General features: G+C 42.4%; 1 protein-coding gene across 1 annotated transcript; it reads left to right on the top strand.

Annotated features, from left to right (window-relative positions):
• Window positions 1-1,443: 1,443 nt before the first annotated feature.
• LOC137817967 (uncharacterized) lies at window positions 1,444-25,167 on the top strand. Its single transcript, XM_090296145.1, is given in 15 exon segments — window positions 1,444-1,455; window positions 1,566-1,586; window positions 1,699-2,129; window positions 2,131-2,500; window positions 7,350-9,341; window positions 9,542-9,773; window positions 10,019-10,725; window positions 10,885-11,703; window positions 11,948-12,634; window positions 12,727-12,776; window positions 21,736-22,546; window positions 22,711-22,973; window positions 23,058-23,418; window positions 23,515-24,327; window positions 24,448-25,167. Coding segments are annotated over 15 exon segments (8,289 nt in total).
• The last annotated feature ends 369 nt before the right edge of the window (window positions 25,168-25,536 follow it).

The raw sequence follows: 25,536 nt of genomic DNA on the forward strand, positions 1-25,536 counted from the left end.
CAAATATTGTAGAAAAAAATAAGAAAGGCACAATGACCATAATACAATAATAAAATTAAATATTAATATAAGGATACAATGGGAAAAAAATCGAGAGCAATTAAGAGGGAATAAGAAATGACACAATGACCATAATACAATAATAAAATTAAATATTAATATAAGAATAAAATAGGAAAAAAAATTAAGAGCAGTTAAGTGGGCAATCCCTTTATATATAGGTATAGATATCACTAAATTTTATTATAAAAAATAATTATTAATAATAATTATTATTATATAAAAATAGTAAATAATGTGTAATATATTATTTTTTAAAATAAAATTAATAATAATTCTAATAAAAATATGAAATGCATACATTAAATAGGAAATATTTAATACATTATTATAGAATATGAATAAACACAATTATTTTGGTACCATCATATCCTTCTTACCTTATGCTCCATACTCTATGCACAACATATTTACTTTCTTTCCCTCTCTAACACACATGTTTCAAGAAAATAACACTCTACTCACTTTCAACAATAGCACACACATGAATAATTAATTTATCAAAAAAATAAAAATAAATGTAAGTTTGTCTGAGAATATATGATTGAGTGTCCATATTTTTTAAATTATTATGTTATTTTATCACAAGATTCATATGTATATATTTGTTTCTTTGATTTTTTTAAATAATCACTGTCTTTATCTTTTACTAGGAGATCATATATTAAAAAGGATCGTCATTTATTTTTGGTAGATACTTTTTTTTATTAAAAAGTTACTTAAATCTAAGAGTAAAATATGGTTCAATATTTTAATTAATATAAAATTTGAATAAAACTAAAGTAATATTTAGATCAATTTTTGTGTTTTTTTATTATAAATTTGTCAAACCTATTTTTACAAAAATTTAAAATTGTTAAAGAGACACATTATGAATTTTTTTATAACCTCACGAAGCAAACCATATAAGTTGTTATATGGTAAAAAATATTGAAAGACCCAAAGCAAATTTTTAAATATTTCAATGACTTAAAATAAAATAAATACAAAAAATATTTCCTTGAGAAATTTAATTTAAACAAAAGTATTTAATTTATTAGGTACACAATAAAAGAAAAATTTATTAAATACTCAAAATAAAACAAATTATATATGGAGAAGTTGAAACTTGTTTAAGCCTTATCTAAACTTAAATCATGTAATATTTAATAGTTTTTGTTAAAATAAGTGTTTTAAAATACTTGATTTAGAACAAAAATAGTGATTGAGGATAATATATAGATATAATTTCATTTACTAATGATTATTTCAATTGTTAAAGTATTATTTTTCTGATTTGGTTATTAATAGTTGTCGTTTAGTTTTCAAATTAAAATAATATTAAGCTCAGACAATCTAACGTAGTGCTAGATCATTGATGACTTTTTTTGTGGCAAGTGTACCATGTTGTCACATGTAATAATTTGTCCCTAAGGACGGATATCGAATCTACAAGAAACCGTTATTTAAAATCCTAATCATGACACAATAATTTGATTTGATTTGATATTGACAATATTTTTCAGTCAAATCTAAGGACTAATAATGTAAACAAGTATTACAAATAAAATGACAATACCAATCATCAAGAACAAAATATTATATTTAAATATCATCTCAATACATAAGAGTTTGAACAAATTACTCCAAATTCCTAAGGGTAGAATTAGTCACTCATGTTGGCCATTACAAGCATGGAAAGCAAGAAAAGAAGATGTTGTGGAGAAGCTCAAGAAGAAGAGAGATACTATTCAGCATACCGTTGACGAGGAAGAACGTCGACATGGAAGAAGAATTCACGTTGAAGTTAAAGAATGGATAGAGAGTGTGGATAAACTCATTCTCGCATATAAGGATTTCCACGAGGACGAAAATTGCCATAACTGTGCAGTGTTTGACTTTTTCGAAAGTGGTTATCTTCCGAAGCCGGGGATAAGGTATCATCGAAGTAGAAAAGCAGATGATATCACAAAGCAGGCAAATGGGTTGCTGCAAAATACAAAGTTTGACATTTTGTCTTATTGGTCTGGGCCACCCTCCATGGCTGCATTTTTTTCAAACCTTGGTTACGAAAACTATACATCAAGAAATGACACTGAAAAAGATTACTGATGAATTCCAAAAGCCAGGTGTTAGAATGATCGGTCTTCATGGGTTGAGTGGCGTTGGCAAGACCTCTTTGGTGAAAGAAGTTGTGAAGAAAGCCTTGAAAGATAAGATGTTCGAAGTGGTGACCATGGCAAGTGTGACAAAAAACCCTGACGTAAGAAAAATCCAAGGACAAATTGTTGACATGTTGGGGGTTGTATTGGAGGAGGAAAGTGACATTGCTAGAGCTGCTAGGATTCACCAGATATTGAATAATGAGAATAAGAGCACGCTTATAATCCTAGATGATCTTTGGGAAGAAGTGAACTTTAACCTGCTGGGGATTCCATCTGAATTAGAGAAAGATGATGGCGTAACAAATTTCAAAGGAAAATCTTGATGTTGATAGCTCCAAGAATATCAGTGACGGAAATTCCCCCGGTGCTCATGATAGCGTGAAGAGTGTCAAAAAAAGAGATATCCTTGGTGGTGGTTTGAAGAAGGCGAATGAAGGAAAATCCCCCGTTGATGCTTCGGATAAGGTGAAAACGGAAAAAACTGTTCCTCAGTACATGTAAAATAACAGGCAATCACTCACACTTGAATTTCTTTAAAGAAACACTCTTCTTTGTAATTCTCTCTATTGTATTTCTTTTTGTGGTGCCTCTTACAAATGAGAGAGCATCCTTTTTATAGGCTTTAGGAAGCTCTTCTAGAGAAGTCTTCATTATGGCCTTAAAACCCCACTAACAACACAATTAAAATCCCACTCACAATTTTTGACCTTTTACATATCCAAACTCCCATTCTACTCTTTTCTAGTAACTTCTAACTTTAAAACCCACAAATTACATTAAAGTTTATTCAACAAAACTCCCCCATAAACTTAAATGTTTCTACCATCCATCATGCCAATCATCTTCTTGAATTTGTCGAAAAAGACTTTCGGTAGCGGTTTTGTGAAGATATCAGCAACTTGATCTTGACTTGCCACATGCACCAATTCCACACTTCCTTTCTTCACATGATCACAGATAAAGTGAAAACGAACGTCAATGTGTTTGCTTCTTTCATGGTTCACTGGATTCTTTGCCAACTCAATTGCTGATTTGTTGTCAACTTGAATCACGGTTGCATTTAGTTGCTTTAGCTCCATCTTACTCAACAAGTTTCTCAGCCATATCGCATGACATACACACCATGATGCTGCCACATATTCAGCTTCACACGTCGATAGCGTCACGATCGGTTGCTTCTTTGAAAGCCAAGAAAATGCTTTGTTGCCCATAAAGAATACATATCCCGATGTACTTTTCCGATCATCTATGTCTCCACACCAATCGCTGTCAGAGTAACCCACCAACTTGTAATCTCCTGCTTTTGAGTAGGACAATCCGAGTGATACAGTACCTTGGATGTACCGTAGGACTCGCTTCAATGCCTTCCAATGTGAGTAAACTGGTTCCTCCATGAACCGACTTATGATGTCGACACTTAATGAAAGATCCGGCCTTGTGCATGTGAGATAACGAAGGCTTCCTACCAAACTCCGGTATCTACTTGCATCGACACGTTCTCCTCCATCGAACTTTGAGAGTTTTGCACCTGGTTCCATTGGTATTGATGGTTGCAATTTTCCATCTTGTACTTCTTCAAAATCTCTTTTGCATATGTCTTCTGTGATACAAAAATACCCGTCTCTTTTTGTCTAACCTCCAAGCCAAGGAAAAATTTCATCAATCCCAAATCTGTCATCTCAAATTCCAATCTCATTGTGCCCTTAAACTCTTCTATCATCTCATTATTGTTACCCATAAAAAAGAGATCATCAACATAAAGAGCAACAAATATCATGTTACCTCCACTATTCTTTGCGTAAAGAGCATGCTCGTAAGGACATTGTTTGAACCCATTCTCCTTGAAGTATGTATTGATACGAGTATTCTATGCCCGCGGTGCTTGCTTCATCCCGTAAAGTGCCTTCTTCAATTTTAGCACCTTCTTCTCCTCTCCGATTTTCATGTACCCAGGTGGTTGTTCGATGTAGACTTCTTCTTCAAGCACACCATTCAAGAATGCCGACTTGACATCCATTTGAAATATCGGCCATTTAAATTGAGCCGCTTGGGAAATGAGCAATCGAATTGTCTCCATTCTTACAACGGGAGCAAACACCTCATCGTAGTCAATTCCCTCCTTTTGTTTGTATCCCTTCGCAACGAGTGGCGCCTTGTACCTCTCTATCTCGCCTTGAGCATTCATCTTTTTCTTGAATATCCACTTCACACCAATGGGTTGACTTCCCTCTGGCAATTTTGTTAGCTCCCATGTGTTGTTGCGGTCAATCTCTTTAATCTCCTCATCCATGGCAGTTTGCCACTTCTTGTCTCGCACCGCCTCTTCAAAGCTGATATTTTCTGCATTTGCCAAAAGACATACTAGGTGTACCTCATTTGTCGAATCATACAAATCATGCAAACTTCGAATTTTAGGTTGTCGTGGTTCATCTTCATCATCGGTTGTTTCGGAATTTATACTTGTCGGTGATGATTCTCCAACTTCAATCATAACCTCTGAAGAATTGTTCCAATCCCACTCGCTTGCTTCATTTATTTGCACATCTCACCGTCACCTTCTTGCTTATTGGATCAAGTAGCTTGTACCCTTTTGTCTTCTCATCATATCCAATAAAAACATACCTTTTGCTTTTGTCTTCAAGCTTCGTTCTTCGTTGATCTGGTACGTGTGCATAAGCCACACTACCAAACACTTTGAGATGAGAAACTGTTGGCTTTTGTCCACTCCATGCCTCTTGTGGTGTTTGATCATCTAACTTCACATGTGGACATCGATTTTGCACATAGATGGCGCATTGCACAGCTTCCGCCCAAAATTCCTTTGGCATCTTTTTGCTCTTAAGCATTGATCGAACCATGTCGAGAATGGTCCGATTCTTCCTCTCAGCCACACCATTTTGTTGAGGAGTGTATGGTGCAGTTAGAAATCGCCTTATGCCTTGCTCCTCGCAATACTCCATGAAAGCCGTTGAAGTATACTTGCCACCTTTATCAGATCTTATAGCTTTGATCTGTTTATCAGTTGTCCTCTCCACCATCACCTTGAACTTTTTGAACACCTCAAATGCCTCGGATTTTTCCTTCAGAAAATAAACCCAAGTCTTTCGTGAGAAATCATCGATAAAGGTAATGAAATACCTTTTACCGCCGAAGGAATTTGGAGTAATTGGTCCACATATGTCGGTATGAATCAATTCGAGAGGTTGCTTAGCCCAATATTGAGCCTTCTTTGGAAACGAGGTTCTCACATGCTTGCTGAGCACACATTCTTCACAAAATTTTCCCTCGTAGTCCATGTTGGGTAGCCCGTGCACCATATTCTTCTTCGCTAACTCTTTTAGTCCACCATGATGTAGGTGACCAAAACGGAGATGCCACAACAATGCCTTATCTTCTATGTTGACTTGCAAACATTTTTCTCGTATGCTTCTCAAATTCAGCTTGTACATCCGATTTCTTGCCATCTCGATTCGAGCAACCAAACGCCCTTGCTTGTTCTTCAAGTGTAGGAGTCGATCTTTCAAAAATATCGAGTAACCTTTCTCCGTGAGTTGCCCCATACTCAAAATGTTGGTCTTGAGGTCTGGTACGTAATAAACATCTTGGAGTGACCCAATTAAGCCATCCTTTTGTAAGTAGCAAACCGTACCTCGGCCTTTGACCTCCACCTTTGATGCATCTCCAAATGACACATGACCATCTTCAATCTTTTGCATATCTTTGAATAGGTACTTGTGACTGCACATATGGTTGCTTGCTCCTGAGTCGAGGTACCACAGAGTGTCATTGTTAATGTTGACTTCATCTTGAGCCATCAAGAGAACACCTTCATTCGTTTCGACTTCCAAGGCTAGGTTGGTTGTTTCTTCTATCTTTATATCAGCACGACAATCTTTTGCAAAATGCCCCACTTTACCACAATTGTAACATCTGTCAGAGTTACAATCCTTCGCATAGTGACCATATTTGTGACATTTGTAGCACTCGATGTTGGAATAATTCCATCGGCCGCCTCTTCCTCTACCACGTCCTCTTCCACGCCAATTTGGTTGGCTCGACTGTTCCTTCTCCTTATAGTACCCTTCATGGTTGCTGCCTTTTCCACCACGACCATTTCCACGACTTCCACGACCACGCCCTCTATATTGAGAATTTTGATGATAGAGTACCTTTTCGTCTTTGATTGACGCCTTGGTTTGAAGTGCTTGCTCGAGTGTTTCCTCCTTCTTCTTCTTCTTTCGTTGCTCGTGTGCCTCGAGAGAACCGGCGAGCTCGTCGACTGTGAGTGTCGCAAGGTCCTTTGACTCTTCTATCACGCACACAATACTCTCAAAATTGTCTGTTAATGTTCTCAAAATCTTCTCCACAACTCGTGCATCGGTCATCGTTTCACCGTTTCGGTTGAGTTGATTCACCACAGCCTGTACACGCGTGGTGTAGTCAGATACACTTTCTGACTCCATCATCTTCATGTTCTCCAACTCGCCACGCAGAGTTTGTAGACGCACTTGCTTAACTCGGTCAGCTCCTTTGAACACCTTCTCCAATATGTCCCATGCTTCCTTTGAAGTGGACGCACCAACAATCTTCTCAAAAATTGCCTCATCAACAGCTCTATACAACATGTACAAAGCTGCCTTATCTTTCAATCGCGTCTCTTTCAACGCCTTGGTTTGAGCCGCCGTATAACCCGTGGTATTTGTTGGTTCTTCAAAACCTTCTTCGACCACCTCCCATGAATCTTGAGAACCGAGAAGAGCTTTCATTTGAATGCTCCAGTTGTCATATCTGGTCGCCTTCGTTAACCGTGGTAGCGGTATTTGACCCGTCACATTCGCCATTGGCTCTTGATACCAAATTGTAAAATAACAGACAATCACTCACACTTGAATTTCTTTAAAGAAACACTCTTCTTTGTAATTCTCTCTATTGTATTTCTTTTTGTGGTGCCTCTTACAAATGAGAGAGCATCCTTTTTATAGGCTTTAGGAAGCTCTTCTAGAGAAGTCTTCATTATGGCCTTAAAACCCCACTAACAACACAATTAAAATCCCACTCACAACTTTTGACCTTTTACATATCCAAACTCCCATTCTACTCTTTTCTAGTAACTTCTAACTTTAAAACCCACAAATTACATTAAAGTTTATTCAACAGTACAAAGGGTGCAAGATTTTGATGATTTCTGAAATCAAACAAGTGTTATCAAGTCAAATGGAAGGGAAAGAAGAGTATATTTTCCCCGTGGAAGTCTTAAAGGAGAAGGAAGGAGAGATGCTGTTCAAGAAAAAGGCTGGAATAGGTGGCAAGAATTCTGAATTTGACAAATTAGCAGCTCAAATTGCCAAGAAGTGTAAAGGGTTGCCAATGACAATAGTTACCACTGCAAGGGCACTGAAAAATAAGAGCCTTTCTGTATGGGAGGAAACTAACCGAAAACTTGAATCTCAAAACTTAACTAGAGCACCTGAATTTTCTACAAAGTTGAGTTATGAGCTTTTGGATGAGGAACTCAAGCACACTTTCTTGCTTTGTGCTCGCATGGGTCATGATGCATTGATTATGGACTTGGTCAAATATTGTATTGGCTTTGGTTTTCTTCGAGGAATCAACACAGCAAGGCAAACCAGAGACAAAGTATATACGTTGGTTTCAAAGCGAAAAGAGTCAGGTCTGTTGTCTGACAGTTATTCAAGTGACCATTTTACCATGCCGGATACTGTTCGTACTGCAGCTTTGTCAATAGCATATAACGAAAACCATTTATTTACACTGACAAAGGGAAAAGTAGATGACTGGCCTGATAACCTTGAAAGCTATGCTGCTATATCCTTACATCATTGTGACTTCATTGAAGAGTTTCCCGGGAGAATAAACTATCCAAGACTTAGAGTCCTTCAAATTGTCAATAATAATCCACGTCCGAAAATACCTAAAAACTTCTTCGAAGGAAAGAAAGAACTCAGAGTGTTGATATTGACTGGTATTCATCTCCACCTCATTGATTCTTCAATTTCATGCTTGCATAAACTTAGAATGCTTTATTTAGAACAATGCTGCATGCCAGATGAGGAATTATTCATCATACGAGAGCTGAAAAGGTTAAGAATTCTTAGTTTTTCAGGATCTGATATTAAGAGTTTGCCAGATGAGTTGAATGGGTTAAAAATGTTACAAATTTTTGACATAAGTAATTGCTCTCAACTTAAAAGAATTCCATATGGTGTCATATCTAGCTTGATAAGTCTAGAGGAGTTGTATATGAGAAATACCTTGATTCAATGGGAGGATGAAGAACAAACAGGTAAAAGTAAAGTGGCTGTTCTTTCTGATTTGAAACATTTGAATCAATTGACAACTCTAGACATACAAATCCCAAATGATTCCTACTTGCCAAGGAATTTGTTTTTTGACAAGTTATATAGTTACAAGATTGTTATTGGAGATTTGAGTTCATTTTTAGAGACTGATTTCAAAATGCCAGAGAAATATGAAACATTGAAATTTTTGGCAGTACAATTGGAAAATGGGTCTGACATTCATTCTCTAAAGGGGATCAAAATGCTGTTTGGAGGAGTAGAAAATTTGTTTCTAGAACTTAATACCGTCCATGAAAAGCACAATAGTGTCCATAAAGCCCATAATATTGTCCACGACCTTTTTTATAGATTGAATTTAAAAGGATTTCCATGTCTCAAACATTTGTGGATTGTAAATAATTCTACCATTCAATCTCTCATCCATCCAAAGGACAGGCAGCACCCTGAGAAAGCTTTTCGAAACTTGGAATCATTAGGTCTCTATAATCTGAAGATGAATGAATTATGCTCATGTAAACTTTCTGAACCCTCTTTTGGTAAACTGAAAGTCATCAAGATCAATCTCTGTGGTGAATTGAAGAATGTCTTCTCAATTTCTGTGGTTAGACTTTTAAAAGTCCTTGAAACAATTGAAGTTTCTGAATGTAACTCTTTGAAGGAAATTATCAATGTGGGATCAGAAAGCAACCCTGAAAAAACTGAGCTTCTTACGCTTCCTGAATTACGCTATTTGAAGCTACAATCTTTGTCTGAGTTTATTGGGTTTGATGTCATTCCTCCTATAGAAGGAGAGGAAACAAAACTCTTCCACGAAAAGGTGGGTTTAAAATTATCCTCTAAATTTCTTTGTTAAAACTTACTTTTTCACTCTTTTTTTTTGTTAAAGTAAAAGGATATTGTAAGGAGTTACACTTTAAAAAGAGAAGAAGGTTATTTATCTATTAAGAAAATTAAGTTGAGAAAGTCAAAATCAATTCCCTAGTTTTTGAGACACTAATCACGTGTGTCTCTTTGCAGGTTGGAGTTTCAAAATTAGAGAGACTGGAGTTGTCCTATATCCAGATTGACGTTATATGGAGTGAAGACCATTCTTCAAAAGGATTATCTTTTGAAAATTTGACACGTTTGGATGTTAATGGTTGTTGGAAATTAAAATATTTGATGTCATCTACAATGGCCAAGAGTATGGTGAATCTTCAAAGCCTTTATGTAAGTGAATGTGATAAGATGAGAAGCATCTTCCTTCCTGAACGAGATACAGAGAAGGATATTATGGTAAGAAGATTGATCTGATTAGATTCAATGTTACAAACCCACAATCGTAGTTTCAAAGAGTACAATAACTGATGTTGTTTGTTTGTATTGTAGATCTATAAATGTTATATTAGTCCATTTCAAATTTTAAGAGTTTTTATTATAACCAAAGTACTTCATGTTTTTCTGTTTATTAATTTGGTTTCTCTATTTTACATCTAATTCCATTAACTAATGGCTACTGTGTACCAAAATAGGGTAGCATCTTTCTAAAATTGAAGAATATGAAACTTGGCAACATGAAGAGTTTGAGCAAGATATGGAATCCGAAACTCCCTTCAGACTCCTTTAACAAACTAGACACTCTAATCATTGAGGAGTGTGACAAACTTGAAAATGTAATGGAGGGAATATTTGGGAGTCTATGCAACTTGAGAGTTGCAAATTGCAGGTCCATGCAAGCAATATTTAATATACATGAGCAAGTTGGGGATGTAGCTAATAACTTGCAAGATGTTTATTTAAAAACACTCCCAAAACTGAAGCTTGTGTGGAAAATCAATAATGAAGACCGAATAGGGATGCCTAAGTTTAACAAACTGAAGAAGATGTGGGCACAATATTGTGACAGTTTGGAATATATATTTCCATTTTCTGTAGCAAGGAGTCTTGTTAATATGGAATCTCTTGTGGTTCGTGATTGCTATGGATTGAGTGAAATTGTTGCCGAAGCTACCAACAAGGATAGAGCCAGATTTAACTTTCCTAAACTAAGCACCATCAAATTTTCAAAACTGCCAAAACTTACGAGCTTCTATCCAACAGCCTATGATTTATCATGTCCATTGAATGAGCTGTCTATTGAACTTTGTAACAATCTGGAACCATTCAACAAAGCAACAGAGCATGCAGAAGGAAATCCTGTTCATGTATTCTTTCCTGAAGAGGTACTAGTACTGTGCCCTTCAACTCTTAAACCACACAATACATGCAAAATTAAATAGAAAATGATAAAAATGGAAATATATTCTTCCACTTTAATTTAAATATATGTACAATTTATATTACTGTACCCATCCTTTTCTTTAGATGTTTGTCGATTATAGGTAATCAATAACTTAAAGTCCATGCAAATTGAGTCTTGGCATGCAAAGTCACCAAGCAGTTATATGGGTAAAAGGAACCATCGAAGGGATAACTTAGAAGAGCTTTCCTTGTCTAGATTAATGGATACTGAGATTTTATATTCTTTTCTACACAGAAATCCTAATTTGAAAAGCCTATCATTGAGTAATTGTTTCTTTGAAAAGATAGTGCCTCTAAAAGAAGATACAGAAATTGAAAACTTGGGAGTAGTTCCAAATCTGAAAAGCTTGAAGTTGATAGACTTGCCGAATCTTGAAGAGATAGGCTTTGAACCAGACATAATTCTTGAAAGGTTAGAGTTCTTGATTTTACAGAACTGCCCCTGTATGATTACTATAGCACCTTCCTCTGTATCTTTTACTCGCTTGACAAATCTAGAAGTGGTCAACTGTGATGGATTGCAAAGTCTAATGTCAGCATCTACTGCAAAAAGTTTGGTTCAGCTCAACTCCATGAAGGTAGTGAAATGTGAATCCCTGATGGAAATAGTAAGAAAAGATGGAGAAAAATCGGACAAAGTTGTTTTTCAACAATTGAAAGCCCTAGAGCTTGTTTCACTGAAGAACCTCAAGAGTTTTTGTGTCTCTGATTGTGACTTTGAATTCCCATCATTAGAGAAATTTGTAGTGAGTGCATGTTATAATATGGATAAGTTTTCTGAAACAGTCTCCAGCTCACCAATTTTACAAAATATACATGTTATACATGGAAAAGAGAACAAACGATTCTGCTGGGAAGGAGGTATAAATTCTACAATACAAAAAATATTCGGGGAAAAGGTATGTAATTATGTATGACTTTTCTTGACTAAATTTTCGTTTCAATTTTGTTGTCCCCAGTTTTAAAAGTTAACTTAAAACAATGTAATTAGTGGGCTTAAAAATTTGTGTGAATTTGTGGTAAATAGAAAACGAGAAATAATTATGTTTTAGCTACAGTTATCTTTTTAAAGAATCAATGACAAGTGATTGTCTGAGTGGAATAGTTATTATATAATGACTCACACACAATATATATTCACAGAAATTTTTTGAAGGCATGGAGGAGATGAGCCTTTCTGAACATCAAGAGCTACAAGAAACGTGGCAAAGTGGAGCTGGTCTGCAAAAGCAAAATAGCTGGTTTTATAGTTTGAAAATTTTGAAGCTTGAGAATTGTGTAATTCAACCATGTGCAATTCCATCTAATATTCTTCCTTATTTAAGGAGCTTAGAAGAACTGCAAGTACGAGGTTGCAACAATGTAAAGGTAATTTTTGAGATGAATGCTGAAGAGCGTACTGGAACAATATTCCACTTGCAGAAATTGACTTTACAACAGCTGGCACAACTTAAGGATGTGTGGGAAAGAAACGGTAAAGGAACTCAAAGCTTTCAGAATCTGAAGGTAGTCAATGTCAGTAAATGTGAAAACCTTCAAACTGTGTTTCCTTTGACCTTGGCAAAAAATCTTAAGAAGCTTAACGAACTTCAAATAGTATTTTGTGATGGATTGCATGAAATTGTTAGAAAGGAAGAGGACACAGAAGCGGTGTTTGTGTTCCCATGGTTAACTGCACTGTATCTTGGTCATCTGCCAGAGCTCATTTACTTCTACCCAGAATCATTTACTTTGGATTGCCCTGTGTTAAATAAATTATTCATGTGGGGTTGCCCAGAGTTGAAGCTATTTGGAGGTGCTAACAGACAATTCATTTTCTTTGATCTAAAGGTAATTAAGTAGCATGCAATGCGCACTTTCTGTCTCTCTCTCTATGTTTTAATACTCAGTGCTCACCCTTTTATTTGTTTTTCTTTCACTAGGATATCTGCAACCTTGAGGTACTGATACTTGACTGGGAACTCACATTGGTGTTAAGGACTGTTCCTGCTAGGGAGATGGGACCTAGAGAACTGTTGAAGTCTTCTTCTCCTTCCTTCAGTCGGGCAGGTGGCTGGGTGATGGACTGGGATCCTTCTCTTCTTTCTGCTTCTCCTTCGGCACTCGGGACTCGGTCGTCGGGTGTACACCGGATGGTGGGGGTACCTGCGAAGGCACTCCGACGCTCAAGTCAGTAAAGCGGGTGGTTAGCTCTCAGGTAGGTGAACAGTAATAATGACATACCTTACTCCTTGGAATGCGTGCTATTTATATTATTCTAATGGGCCTACCTTGTTGGGCCCGTTTATCGAGGTGGATACAGCTTAGGGTTGCATTACCTAATTCTTGATGATGGATTAGCTTTACTGATCTCGGTTTGAGCGTTAATCGTAATAGGGTTCGGCCGTCGGCCAAATTCTCATGGTGAGGGTAGGCCATCGGCCAAATAAGTGTGGTCTTCGACCATCTCAGTTAAGTCTCCAAAGGTTTCGGCCACTCGTCAGTCGGCCAAGTATACGAAGGTCTCGGCCATTCGTCAGTCGGCCAAGTATACGAAGGTCTCGGCCATTCGTCAGTCGGCCAAGGACAGATGTGTTAGATATGTCCGATGAGTCTTTGATGATGGGAGACGGTTGGGCTCCCTTGGCCGTGCGGTCGTTCTCTTCCAACACGGTCTCCAGGCGTAAGACCGACACGTGGAGACCGTGTCGCAGTTGGAGCACAAGCTCTCGGAGGCCGCTCAGTCCTTGGAGCAATCTTTGGCCGCTAATGATGACTTGTCCACCAAGATTGCCAAGGAGGTGGCCGAGAAAGAGTTGGCCCAAAGTGAGGCCGGCGAGGCGAGGCGTCAACTAGAGTCCGAGAGGAGGAGGGCGGCGGCTGAGGTCGCCCAGTTGAAGAAGTGGGCCGACGAGAAGCTCGCGGAGTCGGCCGCTGAGGTGCTTGCCCTTAAAACTACCAAGGCCAAAGTCGAAGCTGAACTCGACGAGAACTATGACGAGGCCGAGGAGTTACTGAAGCAGTGTTTTGAAAGGGCCGTGCGTCAAGCGCACGTGCTATATGGAGGGCCGCCGGCTACTGGGGAGTTCGACCTTGATTGTGAGGTTCATCAGGGTCGGATTATGCCGAGTGTTGAGGTGGCCGCTCTGACTGCTCAAAGGGCTGAACCGGCCGGGACCGAAGGAGGGGAGGCCGAGGTTCAGGATAGGGAGGCCGAAGCCGACGAGGGTGAGTGCATTGAAGTGCGGGATTAGGTTTATACCTTTGGCCGGGTTGTGGCCTTTCCCCTTTTTCTTTTAGCATCTTCCGAGGCTGGGGCGTGGCCTTCTTATTTTGTTTTTGATGTATCGCCCGGTGCTTTTTTCATTTTTATCAACACATCGTCCATCTTTTCTTTTATCAGAGTTTGGCATGAAATTTGAGAAGTTTAAACAGTCGGCCAGCCATTCGTTCGGGCGCCGGCCATAAATTTTTGTTAAATTCTAGCAAGTAAAATGTGGGCGATCGGCCATAAAATTGGGAATGTTAAATTCGAGCAGTCAAAATATGGGCAATCGGCCATAAAATTGCGAATGTTAAATTCGAGCAATTAAGATAAGGGCGATCGACCATAAAATTGCGAATGTTAAAATTTGAGCAATTAAGATAAGGGCGATCGGCCATAAAATTGCGAATGTTAAAGTCGAGCAATTAAGATAAGGGCGATCGGCCATAAAATTGCGAATGTTGAATTCGAGCAGTCAAAATATGGGCGATCGGCCATAAAATTGCGAATGTTGAATTCGAGCAGTCAAAATATGGGCGATCGGCCATAAAATTGCGAATGTTGAATTCGAGCAGTCAAAATATGGGCGATCGGCCATAAAATTGCGAATGTTAAATTCGAGCAATTAAGATAAGGGCGATCGGCCATAAAATTGCGAATGTTACAATTCGAGCAATTAAGATAAGGGCGATCGGCCATAAAATTGCGAATGTTAAATTCGAGCAGTCAAAATATGGGCGATCGGCCATAAAATTGCGAATGTTAAATTCGAGCAGTCAAAATATGGGCGATCGGCCATAAAATTGCGAATGTTAAATTCGAGCAATTAAGATAAGGGCGATCGGCCATAAAATTTCGAATGTTACAATTCGAGCAATTAAGATAAGGGCGATCGGCCATAAAATTGCGAATGTTAAATTCGAGCAGACAAAATATGGGCGATCGGCCATAAAATTGCGAATGTTAAATTCGAGCAATTAAGATAAGGGCGATCGGCCATAAAATTGCGAATGTTACAATTCGAGCAATTAAGATAAGGGCGATCGGCCATAAAATTGCGAATGTTACAATTCGAGCAATTAAGATAAGGGCGATCGGCCATAAAATTGCGAATGTTAAATTCGAGCAATTAAGATAAGGGCGATCGGCTATTAGCGAATGTTGGATTCGAGCGCGTGAAATGTGGGCGATCGGCAGGCCGACACTTGCGATGTTATTCGAGCAAGTGGGCGTTCGGTGGGCCGTCACTTGCGATGTTAATCGAGCAAGTGGGCAGTCGGCAGGCCGGCACTTGCGATGTTAATCGAGCAAGTGGGCAGTCGGTGGCCGGCACTCGCGATGTTAATCGAGCGAGCGGGCGTTCGGCAGGCCGGCACTTGCGATGTTAATCGAGCAAGTGGGCAGTCGGTGGGCCGGCACTCGCGATGTTAATCGAGCGAGCGGGCGTTCGGCCGGTACTCTCGGTAGAATATTTCCAACACTTTTGATGAAAACGCCTCGTTAAAACCTCCCTGATTGGGTGAGGAAAGAGTGCGTGATTTTATTGATTTTAGCTGTAATAGAATTTGAGGTGCGTGGCATTCCACGTCCTCGGTACAATTTTTCCTGAAAGCCATTCTAGATGATAGGCCCCTCCTTGTGCGACTTCTCGGACTCGGAAAGGCCCCTCCCAGTTGGATGAGAACTTCCCTTCGTTTTTTCTTGCATCGCTGCGCATTCTCTAGACAAGATCGCCCTTCTGGAAACCTCTAGGCCGGACTTTGGTGTTGTACCGTCTGGACGCCCGGGCTTTGCAGGCAGCCTCCCGAATCTTGCTTTTGTCACGAAGCTCACTTACCAGGTCGAGGTTGACCGCTAGGCTTTCCTCGTTTAGGGTGAGATCGAACATCTGCCGTCGTATGGTGGGCTCGGCCACCTCTACCGGGATCATGGCCTCGGTTCCGTATGTCAGGCTGTAGGGCGTTTCTTGTGTGGTAGTTTGGGGAGTGCACCTGTACGCCCAAAGTACCTCGATCAACTCCTCGGTCCATCGGCCCTTTGCTTTGCCCAGACGCTTCTTCAGCTCGTTGAGTATGACCTTGTTGGCGGCCTCGGCCTGCCCATTGGTTTGTGGGTGTTCCACCGAGGCTGTGACGGACTTGATGCCCAGGTCGTCATAGAAGGATTGTAGGCCTCGGTCGATGAACTGTCGGCCATTGTCACTTACTATTGTGTGTGGGACGCCGAATCGGCAAACTATGCTCCTCCATACAATGTTTTGTACATTCTTCGCCGAGATGGAGGCGAGGGGCTCGGCCTCGATCCATTTGGTGAAGTAGTCGACTCCCACCAGGAGGAATTTGGTCTGCCCCTTCCCTGGGGAGAATGGCCCGATAATGTCCATCCCCCACATGGCGAACGGCCATGGGGAGATGATGCTATGCAGTTCTTCCGGCCTGGTGTGGTGGAGGGGGCCGAACTCTTGGCACTTGGCGCATTTCTTCACATATTCGGCACAGTCGCCTTGCATGGTCGGCCAGTAGTAGCCGGCCCTCAAAACTTTGGCGACCATCGTCCTCGTCCCGGCGTGATTTCCGCAGATTCCTTCATGGATCTCGGCCAGGATGTACTCGGCCCTTTTGTTGGTGATGCATTTTAGCAGGGGGGTCGAGTAGCCTCTCCGATACAAATCTTCGTTAATCATGGTGTACCGGGCGCATTGCTGCTTCATCGCCTTCTTTTGGCCGGCCTTGCATGTGCCGACCGTTAGATATTGGATGACGGGTGTCATCCAGTTTTCGGCGTCGGCCTCTTCTTCTTCGATAGCCAGACACTCGGCCTCGGCCTCCGTCACACTAGGGTGTCTCAGCCATATTTGTATGACTGACCTCTGGTGGCTCTTCTTTTTGGTGATCGAGAGCTTGGACAGGATGTCGGCCCTTTTGTTGTCCTCCCTCGGTATGTGTTGCAAGGGCGCTTTGTTGAAGCGGGCGATACTGTTTTTGGCCGCGTGGTAGTACCGCTGCAGCAAAGGCTCTTTAACCTCGAAATCTCCGTTGACTTGGCCGACCATCACCTGGGAGTCGCTTTTGCATGTAACCTCGCGCGCTCCCATGTCGTAAGCTAGGTTCAGCCCGGCCAGCAAGGCCTCGTACTCGGCCTGATTGTTGGTCGCCCGAAATCCGAACTGGAGGGCTTGTTCCAGGAGGAGGTCGCCCGGCCCTTCCAGGACGACTCCCGCTCCACAGGCTGTTTTATTTGATGAGCCGTCCACGTAGAGAGTCCAACCGTCCGAGAGGGTGGGCAGTGGTGTCAGCTCGGCCGAGAAGTCGGCCAAGCATTGAGACTTGATGGCGCCCCTCGGCTCATAACGTATGTCGAACTCGGAGAGTTCGACCGACCATCCTATCATCCTCCCTGCAAGGTCCGGTTTAGATAAAATTTTGAAAATAGGGTAGTCGGTTCTTACAGTTATGGAGTGATTTTGGAAGTAGGGGCGCATCCGTCTTGCCGTGAGGACGAGTGCGAGAGCCACCTTCTTAATCATCTGATATCGGGTCTCGGCCGAATGGAGGGTTCGGCTGACAAAGTATATGGGTCGCTCCTCGCCCTCGGCTTCCTGCACTAGGGCAGCGCTGACTGCTTCTTCCGAGACTGCTAGATATACGAGGATTGGGACGTCGGGTCTCGGCTTCTGGATGACGGCCGGAGATGTGAGGAACTCTTTGAATTTTTTGAAGATTTCCTCGCATTGGTCGTCCCAGACGAATTTTTTGCCTTTACGGAGCAACTGAACGATTGGCCTCGTCCTCTCGGCCAGGCGGGGGACAAATCGAGAGAGGGCGGTCAGCCGCCCAAGGAGTTGTTGTACCTCCTTCACGGTGTTCGGGCTTCTCATGCTGAGTATGGCCTGGCATTTGTCGGGGTTGGCCTCTATCCCTCGGTGGGTGAGCATGAAGCCTAGGAACTTTCCCCCCTCTACCCCGAAAGTACATTTTTCGGGGTTGAGTTTCATGTTGACTCCCCTTAGAGCCTTGAAGACCTCGTCTAGATCCTTCAGATGTTGCTCGAAGGAGTCGGACTTCACGACTATGTCGTCCACATAGACTTCTACCGCCCGGCCTATCAGACCCTTGAAAATTTTGTCCATGAGACGCTGGTAGGTCGCCCCGGCGTTCTTGAGGCCGAACGGCATGACCTCGTAGTAGTAGTTGGCATCGACCGTCATGAAGGCCGTCTTCTCCTTGTCCCGCAGGTGCATGCTTATCTGGTTATAGCCAGAGTAAGCGTCCAGGAAGCTCATAATTTTGTGGCCGGCCGCCCCATCCACCAGTCGGTCAATGTTCAGGAGGGGGTAGGTATCCTTCGGGCATGCGCTATTGATGTTTTTGTAGTCGACGCACATCCTCCAGTTACCGTTAGGCTTGGTAACCATGACGACGTTGGCCAGCCATGTCGTGTATCGGGCCTCCCTTATGAATCCGGCCGACAGGAGCTTGCCGGCCTCCTCCTTCGCTACGAGTCGTTTTTCGTCGCCCAAGTCCCTCTTCTTTTGGGAGATCGGACGGGCTTCCTTAAATATGGACAGCCGATGGGTGATGACATCCGGACTTACTCCCGGCATGTCGGCCGGCGTCCATGCGAACATGTCGACATTCTTTTTTAGCGCGGCGTGCATGACCTCGGCCTCGGCCGCCGCCAAGGCTGTCCCTACAGCCGTGCTGTGCTCTTCATCGAGGAGGGGGACTCTCCTCAGCTCCTCTCTTGCCTCTAGCCTGTCCTCGGTTGCCCGGGGATCAAGGTCTACTAGTGCCACGGTTGGCTGGGTCTCCCTGGGCCGGTCCTTCCTGGGGGAGCGGTCCTTTCGGGAGGACTTTCTCGCCCGAAGGGGAGAGGTGTCTGCCCTTAGAGGCTCCACCCGGAGGCTCTCGGCGTAGCACTCCCGTGCTTCTTTCTGGTCCACGTGGACCGTGAGAATGTCTCCTGTCTTCGAAGGGAATTTCATTGCGAGATGAGGGGTTGATACTACAGCCATCAGCCGGTTGATGGATGGTCGGCCGAGGAGGATGTTGTAGGAGGTGTTGGCGTCGATGACCAGGTACCGAATTTTGATGGTCCTGGTGTTCTTCCCCTCTCCGAAGGTGGTGTACAAGTCGATATACCCCTTGGTACCCACCCTTTCGCCCGAGAATCCTACCACATGGTCGTCGTATGGCATCATCTCGGCCTCGGTCATTCTCATGGCTTTGAAAGTTTTCCAGTAGAGGATATCTACCGAACTTCCTTGGTCTACGAGGGTCTTCCTTATGGTGAATCGATCTATGTCGACCGCTATCACCATCGGGTCGTCCTGCTGGCGGTAGTCTACGCCCTTGAAGTCATCGTCCGTGAATGTGATGGGTGGCATTCTCGGTCGGAACGCCACAGCGTTTACCTGATGTACTGCCCGGAGGTGCTTCTTTCGGGCGTTGTTCGTGCTTCCTCCCCCGGCGAAGCCGCCGGCTATAGTGTTGATAACCTCTCGGTTACCTCTCCTATCGGCCTCCCTGGGGGGGTCGTCTCTTCGAGGGGGATCGGCCCTTGCGGGTTGTCGGTCGCCTCTGTTGTTTTGGTTTTCTCGGCCGCGCTGAGGTGACCTCGTCCGCCTGGGAGGATCCGCCCGGCCTGGTGGGTCTCGGCCATTCCTGACGAACCGGCGGAGATGCCCAGCCTGGATAAGTTCCTCTATCTTGTCCTTAAGGGCCTGACACTCGTCGGTTGAGTGTCCGGTGTTCTTGTGGTACCGACACTGCTTCCTCCGGTCGGCGTTATTTGGGCTGGCCACCTTCCTTGGGGGAGGGATCAGCTCGGCGTTAAGGGCTTCGTCCAGAATCCTTCCCCGCTCGGCCGTTAGGGGTGTATACCTCGAGAAACGGATCGGTCGGTCTCGGTTTTCCCGGCGCCGGTCCGTTCTCTGTATCGGCCGAGCCTGTCGGTCTTTTTCTTCTTTCCTCTCTCCACCGGCCTCGGCACGGGCCTGGTTGCGGAACTCTCTTAGCTCCTCCAGCTGCATGTACTTAGCGGCTCTCTTTCTCAGTTCGTCCAGGCTGTCGGCCGGCTGCATGCATAGGTTGTCGGCAAAGGGCCCCGGGCGCAGGGCCATCAGCATGTGGTGCATGGCGACATCCGGACTCAGATTTCGGATGCTCATTGCCACTTTACTGAACCTATCTACGAAGGTTCTCAGCGACTCTCCTTTCTCCTGGCGGATGCCTACCAGGGCGATTGAGGTCAGGTGGTGCGGCCGGCTGGTCGCAAACTGTGTTTCGAACTTTGCGATGAGCGTGGCAAAGCTATCTATGGAGTTGGGTGAGAGCTTGGTGAACCAACTAAGGGCTGCACCCTTCAAGGATGTGGGGAACACTCGGCACAAGACGGCGTCGTCCGAGGTGTAGAGACTCATATGGGTGGTGTAGGCGTCCATATGCTCGTCCGGGTCGGTCGACCCGTCGTATCGGTCTCGGTTGAAACCCTTCCACTTCTCAGGAAGTGGGACTTCGATGATGTTGTTTGTAAAGGGGTGACGGCGGTTCGGGTCGGCCGTCAGGGTCGTCCGGGTGGATCTGATTAGGCACGACTCGTCGCCCGTTTCAGTCTCGCGGGGAGGGGGTCGGCCTCTTGTCCCCTCGGCCACATCCGGGTTGGGGGGATAGGTGTAGGACTTGCCGACCACGTTCGTCGGTATGACAGAGGGTCCTCCCTCCCCCAGCTTCTTTCTCATATCTTCGTTCTCCCTGCGGAGAACCTGCAGCTCTTGCTCATTCTTCTGAGCGGCCTCCTCGGCCTTTCTTCGCATCTCGGCCATCTCCCTCTGGAGAGACAGCAGCAGCATTGTCTGGTCGGCTTCAGTCATTATTTCCATGCTTCTTGTCGAAACCATCTACTTTTTTCCTTCAGCTAGTTTCCCTCGGCCCCACGGTGGGCGCCAATTGTTCCTGCTAGGGAGATGGGACCTAGAGAACTGTTGAAGTCTTCTTCTCCTTCCTTCAGTCGGGCAGGTGGCTGGGTGATGGACTGGGATCCTTCTCTTCTTTCTGCTTATCCTTCGGCACTCGGGACTCGGTCGTCGGGTGTACACCGGATGGTGGGGGTACCTGCGAAGGCACTCCGACGCTCAAGTCAGTAAAGCAGGTGGTTAGCTCTCAGGTAGGTGAACAGTAATAATGACATACCTTACTCCTTGGAATGCGTGCTATTTATATTATTCTAATGGGCCTACCTTGTTGGGCCCGTTTATCGAGGTGGATACCGCTTAGGGTTGCATTACCTAATTCTTGATGATGGATTAGCTTTACTGATCTCGGTTTGAGCGTTAATCGTAATAGGGTTCGGCCGTCGGCCAAATTCTCATGGTGAGGGTAGGCCATCGGCCAAATAAGTGTGGTCTTCGACCATCTCAGTTAAGTCTCCAAAGGTTTCGGCCACTCGTCAGTCGGCCAAGTATACGAAGGTCTCGGCCATTCGTCAGTCGGCCAAGTATACAAAGGTCTCGGCCATTCGTCAGTCGGCCAAGGTTTAGGGTTTAGGGTCAATATCGTCAGTCGGCCAAGTATACAAAGGTCTAGGTCTGCCGGCAGTTTGGCCAGATTTCTGAAGATATTGACTTATCAGTCTCTCGGTCAGGCTTGACTGGGAGTCGGGCAGGCAGGTGGGTCCCGGCCTCGCCCAGTACCGGTACAAGGACAAAGTTGGGAGAATCTATGGACAACCTCAAATACTTTCATTATATTCCCCTGTATTTTGATGCTGATGAGAATAAAAGACCTGATTTGCCTATTCAAATACTCCAGAAGATGCCCAATTTAACAAAACTGAGTATAAACTATTGCAGTTGCCTCGAGTTATTCCAAACTCAAATCCCAGAAATTGTTCATAAAAGGGTGCTTACTGACTTGAAAGCATTGGAACTGAATGAAGTTTCGAAACTCCAGTCCATTGGGTCGGATGACTCACAATGGTTAAACGTGATTTGTGACAGTGAAAAGCTCCAAGAATTATATATTTTCAATTGTCCTGATTTGAAAACTTTAGTGCATTCTACTCGTTTAGTGTCTTTCAAGTATGTGAAAGAAATGTTCATACAAAGCTGTCAAGAATTGAAGTATTTATTCACATTATCTGCGGTGAATAAGTTAGAGAACCTTGAGCGTATAAAAGTCAGAGACTGTGAATCAATGGAAGCAATAGTTATGAAAGGTGAGGGTGAAATTTCAGAAGAGATCAAACTACAGCAGCTAAAGCGCATAGATCTAAATCTTTTACCAAGCATGGGATGCTTTTATTCCGGCAATGACACTATGCGCTTACCGTCCTTGATGCGAGTGAACATAAGGATGTGCCCCAAGATGAAGTTTTTCTCTGAAGGAGAAATAGAGGTGAATTCTTCTTTTAGAGGAATTCAAGCTTCAAACATCTCAAGTGATGAATTGGTCTTATACAATAATCTTAACTCTTCGGTAGAAAAGGTGTTCCTTCAACAGGTAACCACTTCTAATTATGAATCAATTAATTATGACTCTGGTTTGAGTGAATTTAAAGAATCTAAAACAAGAACCATCTTAAATTTATAGAGTTTTTTAAGGTAAACAAAGCAGAGAGCAGGCAATTGATATATCTGATGATAAACCTATTGCAATATTTACAGGAGTTTTTTCAAGCCGTGGACAAGGACTGCTTTTCTGATAATCTTAAGCTACAAGCAGACCTGCGTTGTAAAATTGGTCTGCAAAACAAATGGATGGCCAATTTGAAAACTTTGAAGCTGCAGAACTGCACTCTATCATATGCAATTCCGTCTTCTATTCTTGCTCTTTTAAAGAACTTAAAAGAGTTAGAAGTGCGAGATAGCGACCAAGTAAAGGCAATTTTTGACATGAAAGATATTGATATTACGGCAACAGAATCCCAGTAGAAGATATTGACTTTAAATGGGCTACCAGAACTTACGCGTGTGTGGGAAAAGGACACTCAAAGAATTCTTATCTTTCCCAGTCTACAAGAGGTTGCTGTCAGTGATTGTGCAAAGCTGCAAACTTTATTTCCTGCTTTCCTGGCAAAAAGTCTCAAGGATCTTAAGAAGCTTAAAATAGTTTCCTGTGAAAATTTGCAAGACTTGGTTGGAAAGGAAGAAACAGCATTTGTAACAGAAGAGTTTGTGTTCCCTAAGCTAGAGGATTTGGAACTCAATGACTTGCCCCGGGTCACTTGCCCTAACCCATTCACTCTGGAATTCCCCGCCCTAAAATTTTTATCTGTGTGGAATTGTGATGAGTTAGGGGTATTTCAAAGTGCAGGTGAACCCATGGATGAGGGTACTTCAAGCAGCAAACTTCCTCTTATCCCAGATCCAAAGGTAAGTTAAAGTATCATAGAATCAACTTTTTATGCTTTCATCTTTTATCTAATTCACACACCTTAGATCCCATTTGTTTTTGTCTCTAATTGTTAGGTCATTTCCAACCTGGAGAAACTGACTCTTGATTGGAAACAAATTCGGGCATTACCGGAAGGCCTCACAAATTTAAACAGCATTTCCTTGTGGTTCTTTGGCGCTGATGTGAATGAAATGTCTATGTTGCCCATTGAAATACTCAAGGCACCAAATTTAATAGAAATGCATATAAACAATTGCGAAAGTCTCAAGAATTTCCTTTCTCAAAACCCCAAAAGTGCCGAGGAGAAGATACTGGGACAGTTAACAATATTGAGACTACGCAATGTGTCCACTCCCCAGTTAGAGTACTCCCCAAGCTTAAACATAATCTGTGAGAGGCTCCACAAATTATATGTTTCTAGATGTCCTCATTTGACAACATTAGGAGTACATTCTACTTCTAAAGTGTCTTTCTCTTGTCTGAAAGAAGTGCATATACACAAATGTCCAAACTTGAACGATTTATTTACATCTTCAGCTGCAAAAAAGTTAGTGAACCTTGAGAAGATTGCTGTCAGAGAATGCGAATCAGTAACAGAAATAGTGGCTAAAGAGGGAGATGAAACTTCTGAACCCATTAAATTTGAGCGACTCCACACCATTTATCTATCATCTCTAAGAAGTTTAGAATGTTTTTATCGTGGGAGTGACACTCTGCAATTATCATCTTTGAAAACAGTGACAATATGGAGCTGCCCCAACATGAAGATTTTCTCCCAAGGAATTGAATCCCTTATGGAAATCACGTTATCCATGGACGAGGAAGCAGACGATTTACCTCCTCCACAAGATCTTAACACCAGAATAAAAGGGATCTCACAACGAAAGGTAAAAATTTCAAGTATGTGTTCGGAAAGATATTTATAATTTATTTGATCTTATCATATTTAATGCATATCTACAAGTAATTTAGAAAATTTATAAAAAAAAACCTTTTGTAATTTACAGGAGTTTTTTGAAGCAGTGGACAAGGAGTGTTTTTCTGATAATCTTGAGCTCCAAGAAGATCCGCATTGTAAGTTTGGCCTGCAAAACAAATGGTTGGGCGATTTGGTTACTTTGAAGCTGCAGAACTGCACTCTGCCATGTGCACTTCCATCTGCTATTATTGGTCTTCTAAAGAGCTTAAAAGAGTTGGAAGTACGGGATAGCGCAACAGTAGAGGTACTTTTTTATATGAATGACACTGAGATTACGGAAATAGCATCCCAGTTGAAGATATTGACCTTAAAAGGGCTATCGAAGATGACACATGTTTGGGAAAAGAAAAAAAATGGAGTTCTCATCTTTCCAAATCTGCAACAGGTCGTTGTTAGCAATTGTGAAAACCTGCAATCTTTATTTCCAGCTTCCCTGGCAAAACATCTTAAAAGTCTCAAGGCACTTGTGATAGAATATTGTGCTGAATTCCAAGAAATTATAGAAAAAGAGGAAGACACAGAAGCAAATTTTGTACTCCCTTGTTTAGAGGAGTTCAAACTTTCTTCCTTGCCACAACTCACTTGCTTTTACCCTCAAACATTTACTTTGGAATGTCCAGCCTTAAATAAATTATCTGTGTCGAACTGTGAGAAATTGGAGTTATTTCAAAGTGCACATTGCATTGGTGAGACTACTTTAGGTGACAGAGAGCCTCTTATCTCAAGTCTAGAGGCAAGTGCACTATAAAGAATCTGCAATCTATTTTTTTTTTGCCTATTACAGTCCTTAATTTCTGTTGAATTTGTTTTTGCTTTAATTGTTAGGCCATTTCAAACCTGTAACGATTGACTCTTGATTGGAAACAAATTCTGGCATTAAGATCAAGGCTTGGGTCTGAAAAATTTACAGGAGTCTTCAAATGTATAAAGAATATGTCCCTGTTATTACATGCTGATCAGAATGAGATACCTATGGTGCTCAATGAAATATTCCATACAGCACCCAACCTAACAGAAATGATGATGGCTATGCCATATTGCAATAATCCGGAGATTTTCCTTGCTCAAAACCCCAAAATTGGTGAGGATGGGATGCTCTTATTACAGCTAAGAATTT

The sequence above is a fragment of the Phaseolus vulgaris genome, chromosome 10, assembly GCF_051622355.1.
Source record: "Phaseolus vulgaris cultivar YP4 chromosome 10, ASM5162235v1, whole genome shotgun sequence".
Taxonomy (NCBI): Eukaryota; Viridiplantae; Streptophyta; class Magnoliopsida; order Fabales; family Fabaceae; genus Phaseolus; species Phaseolus vulgaris.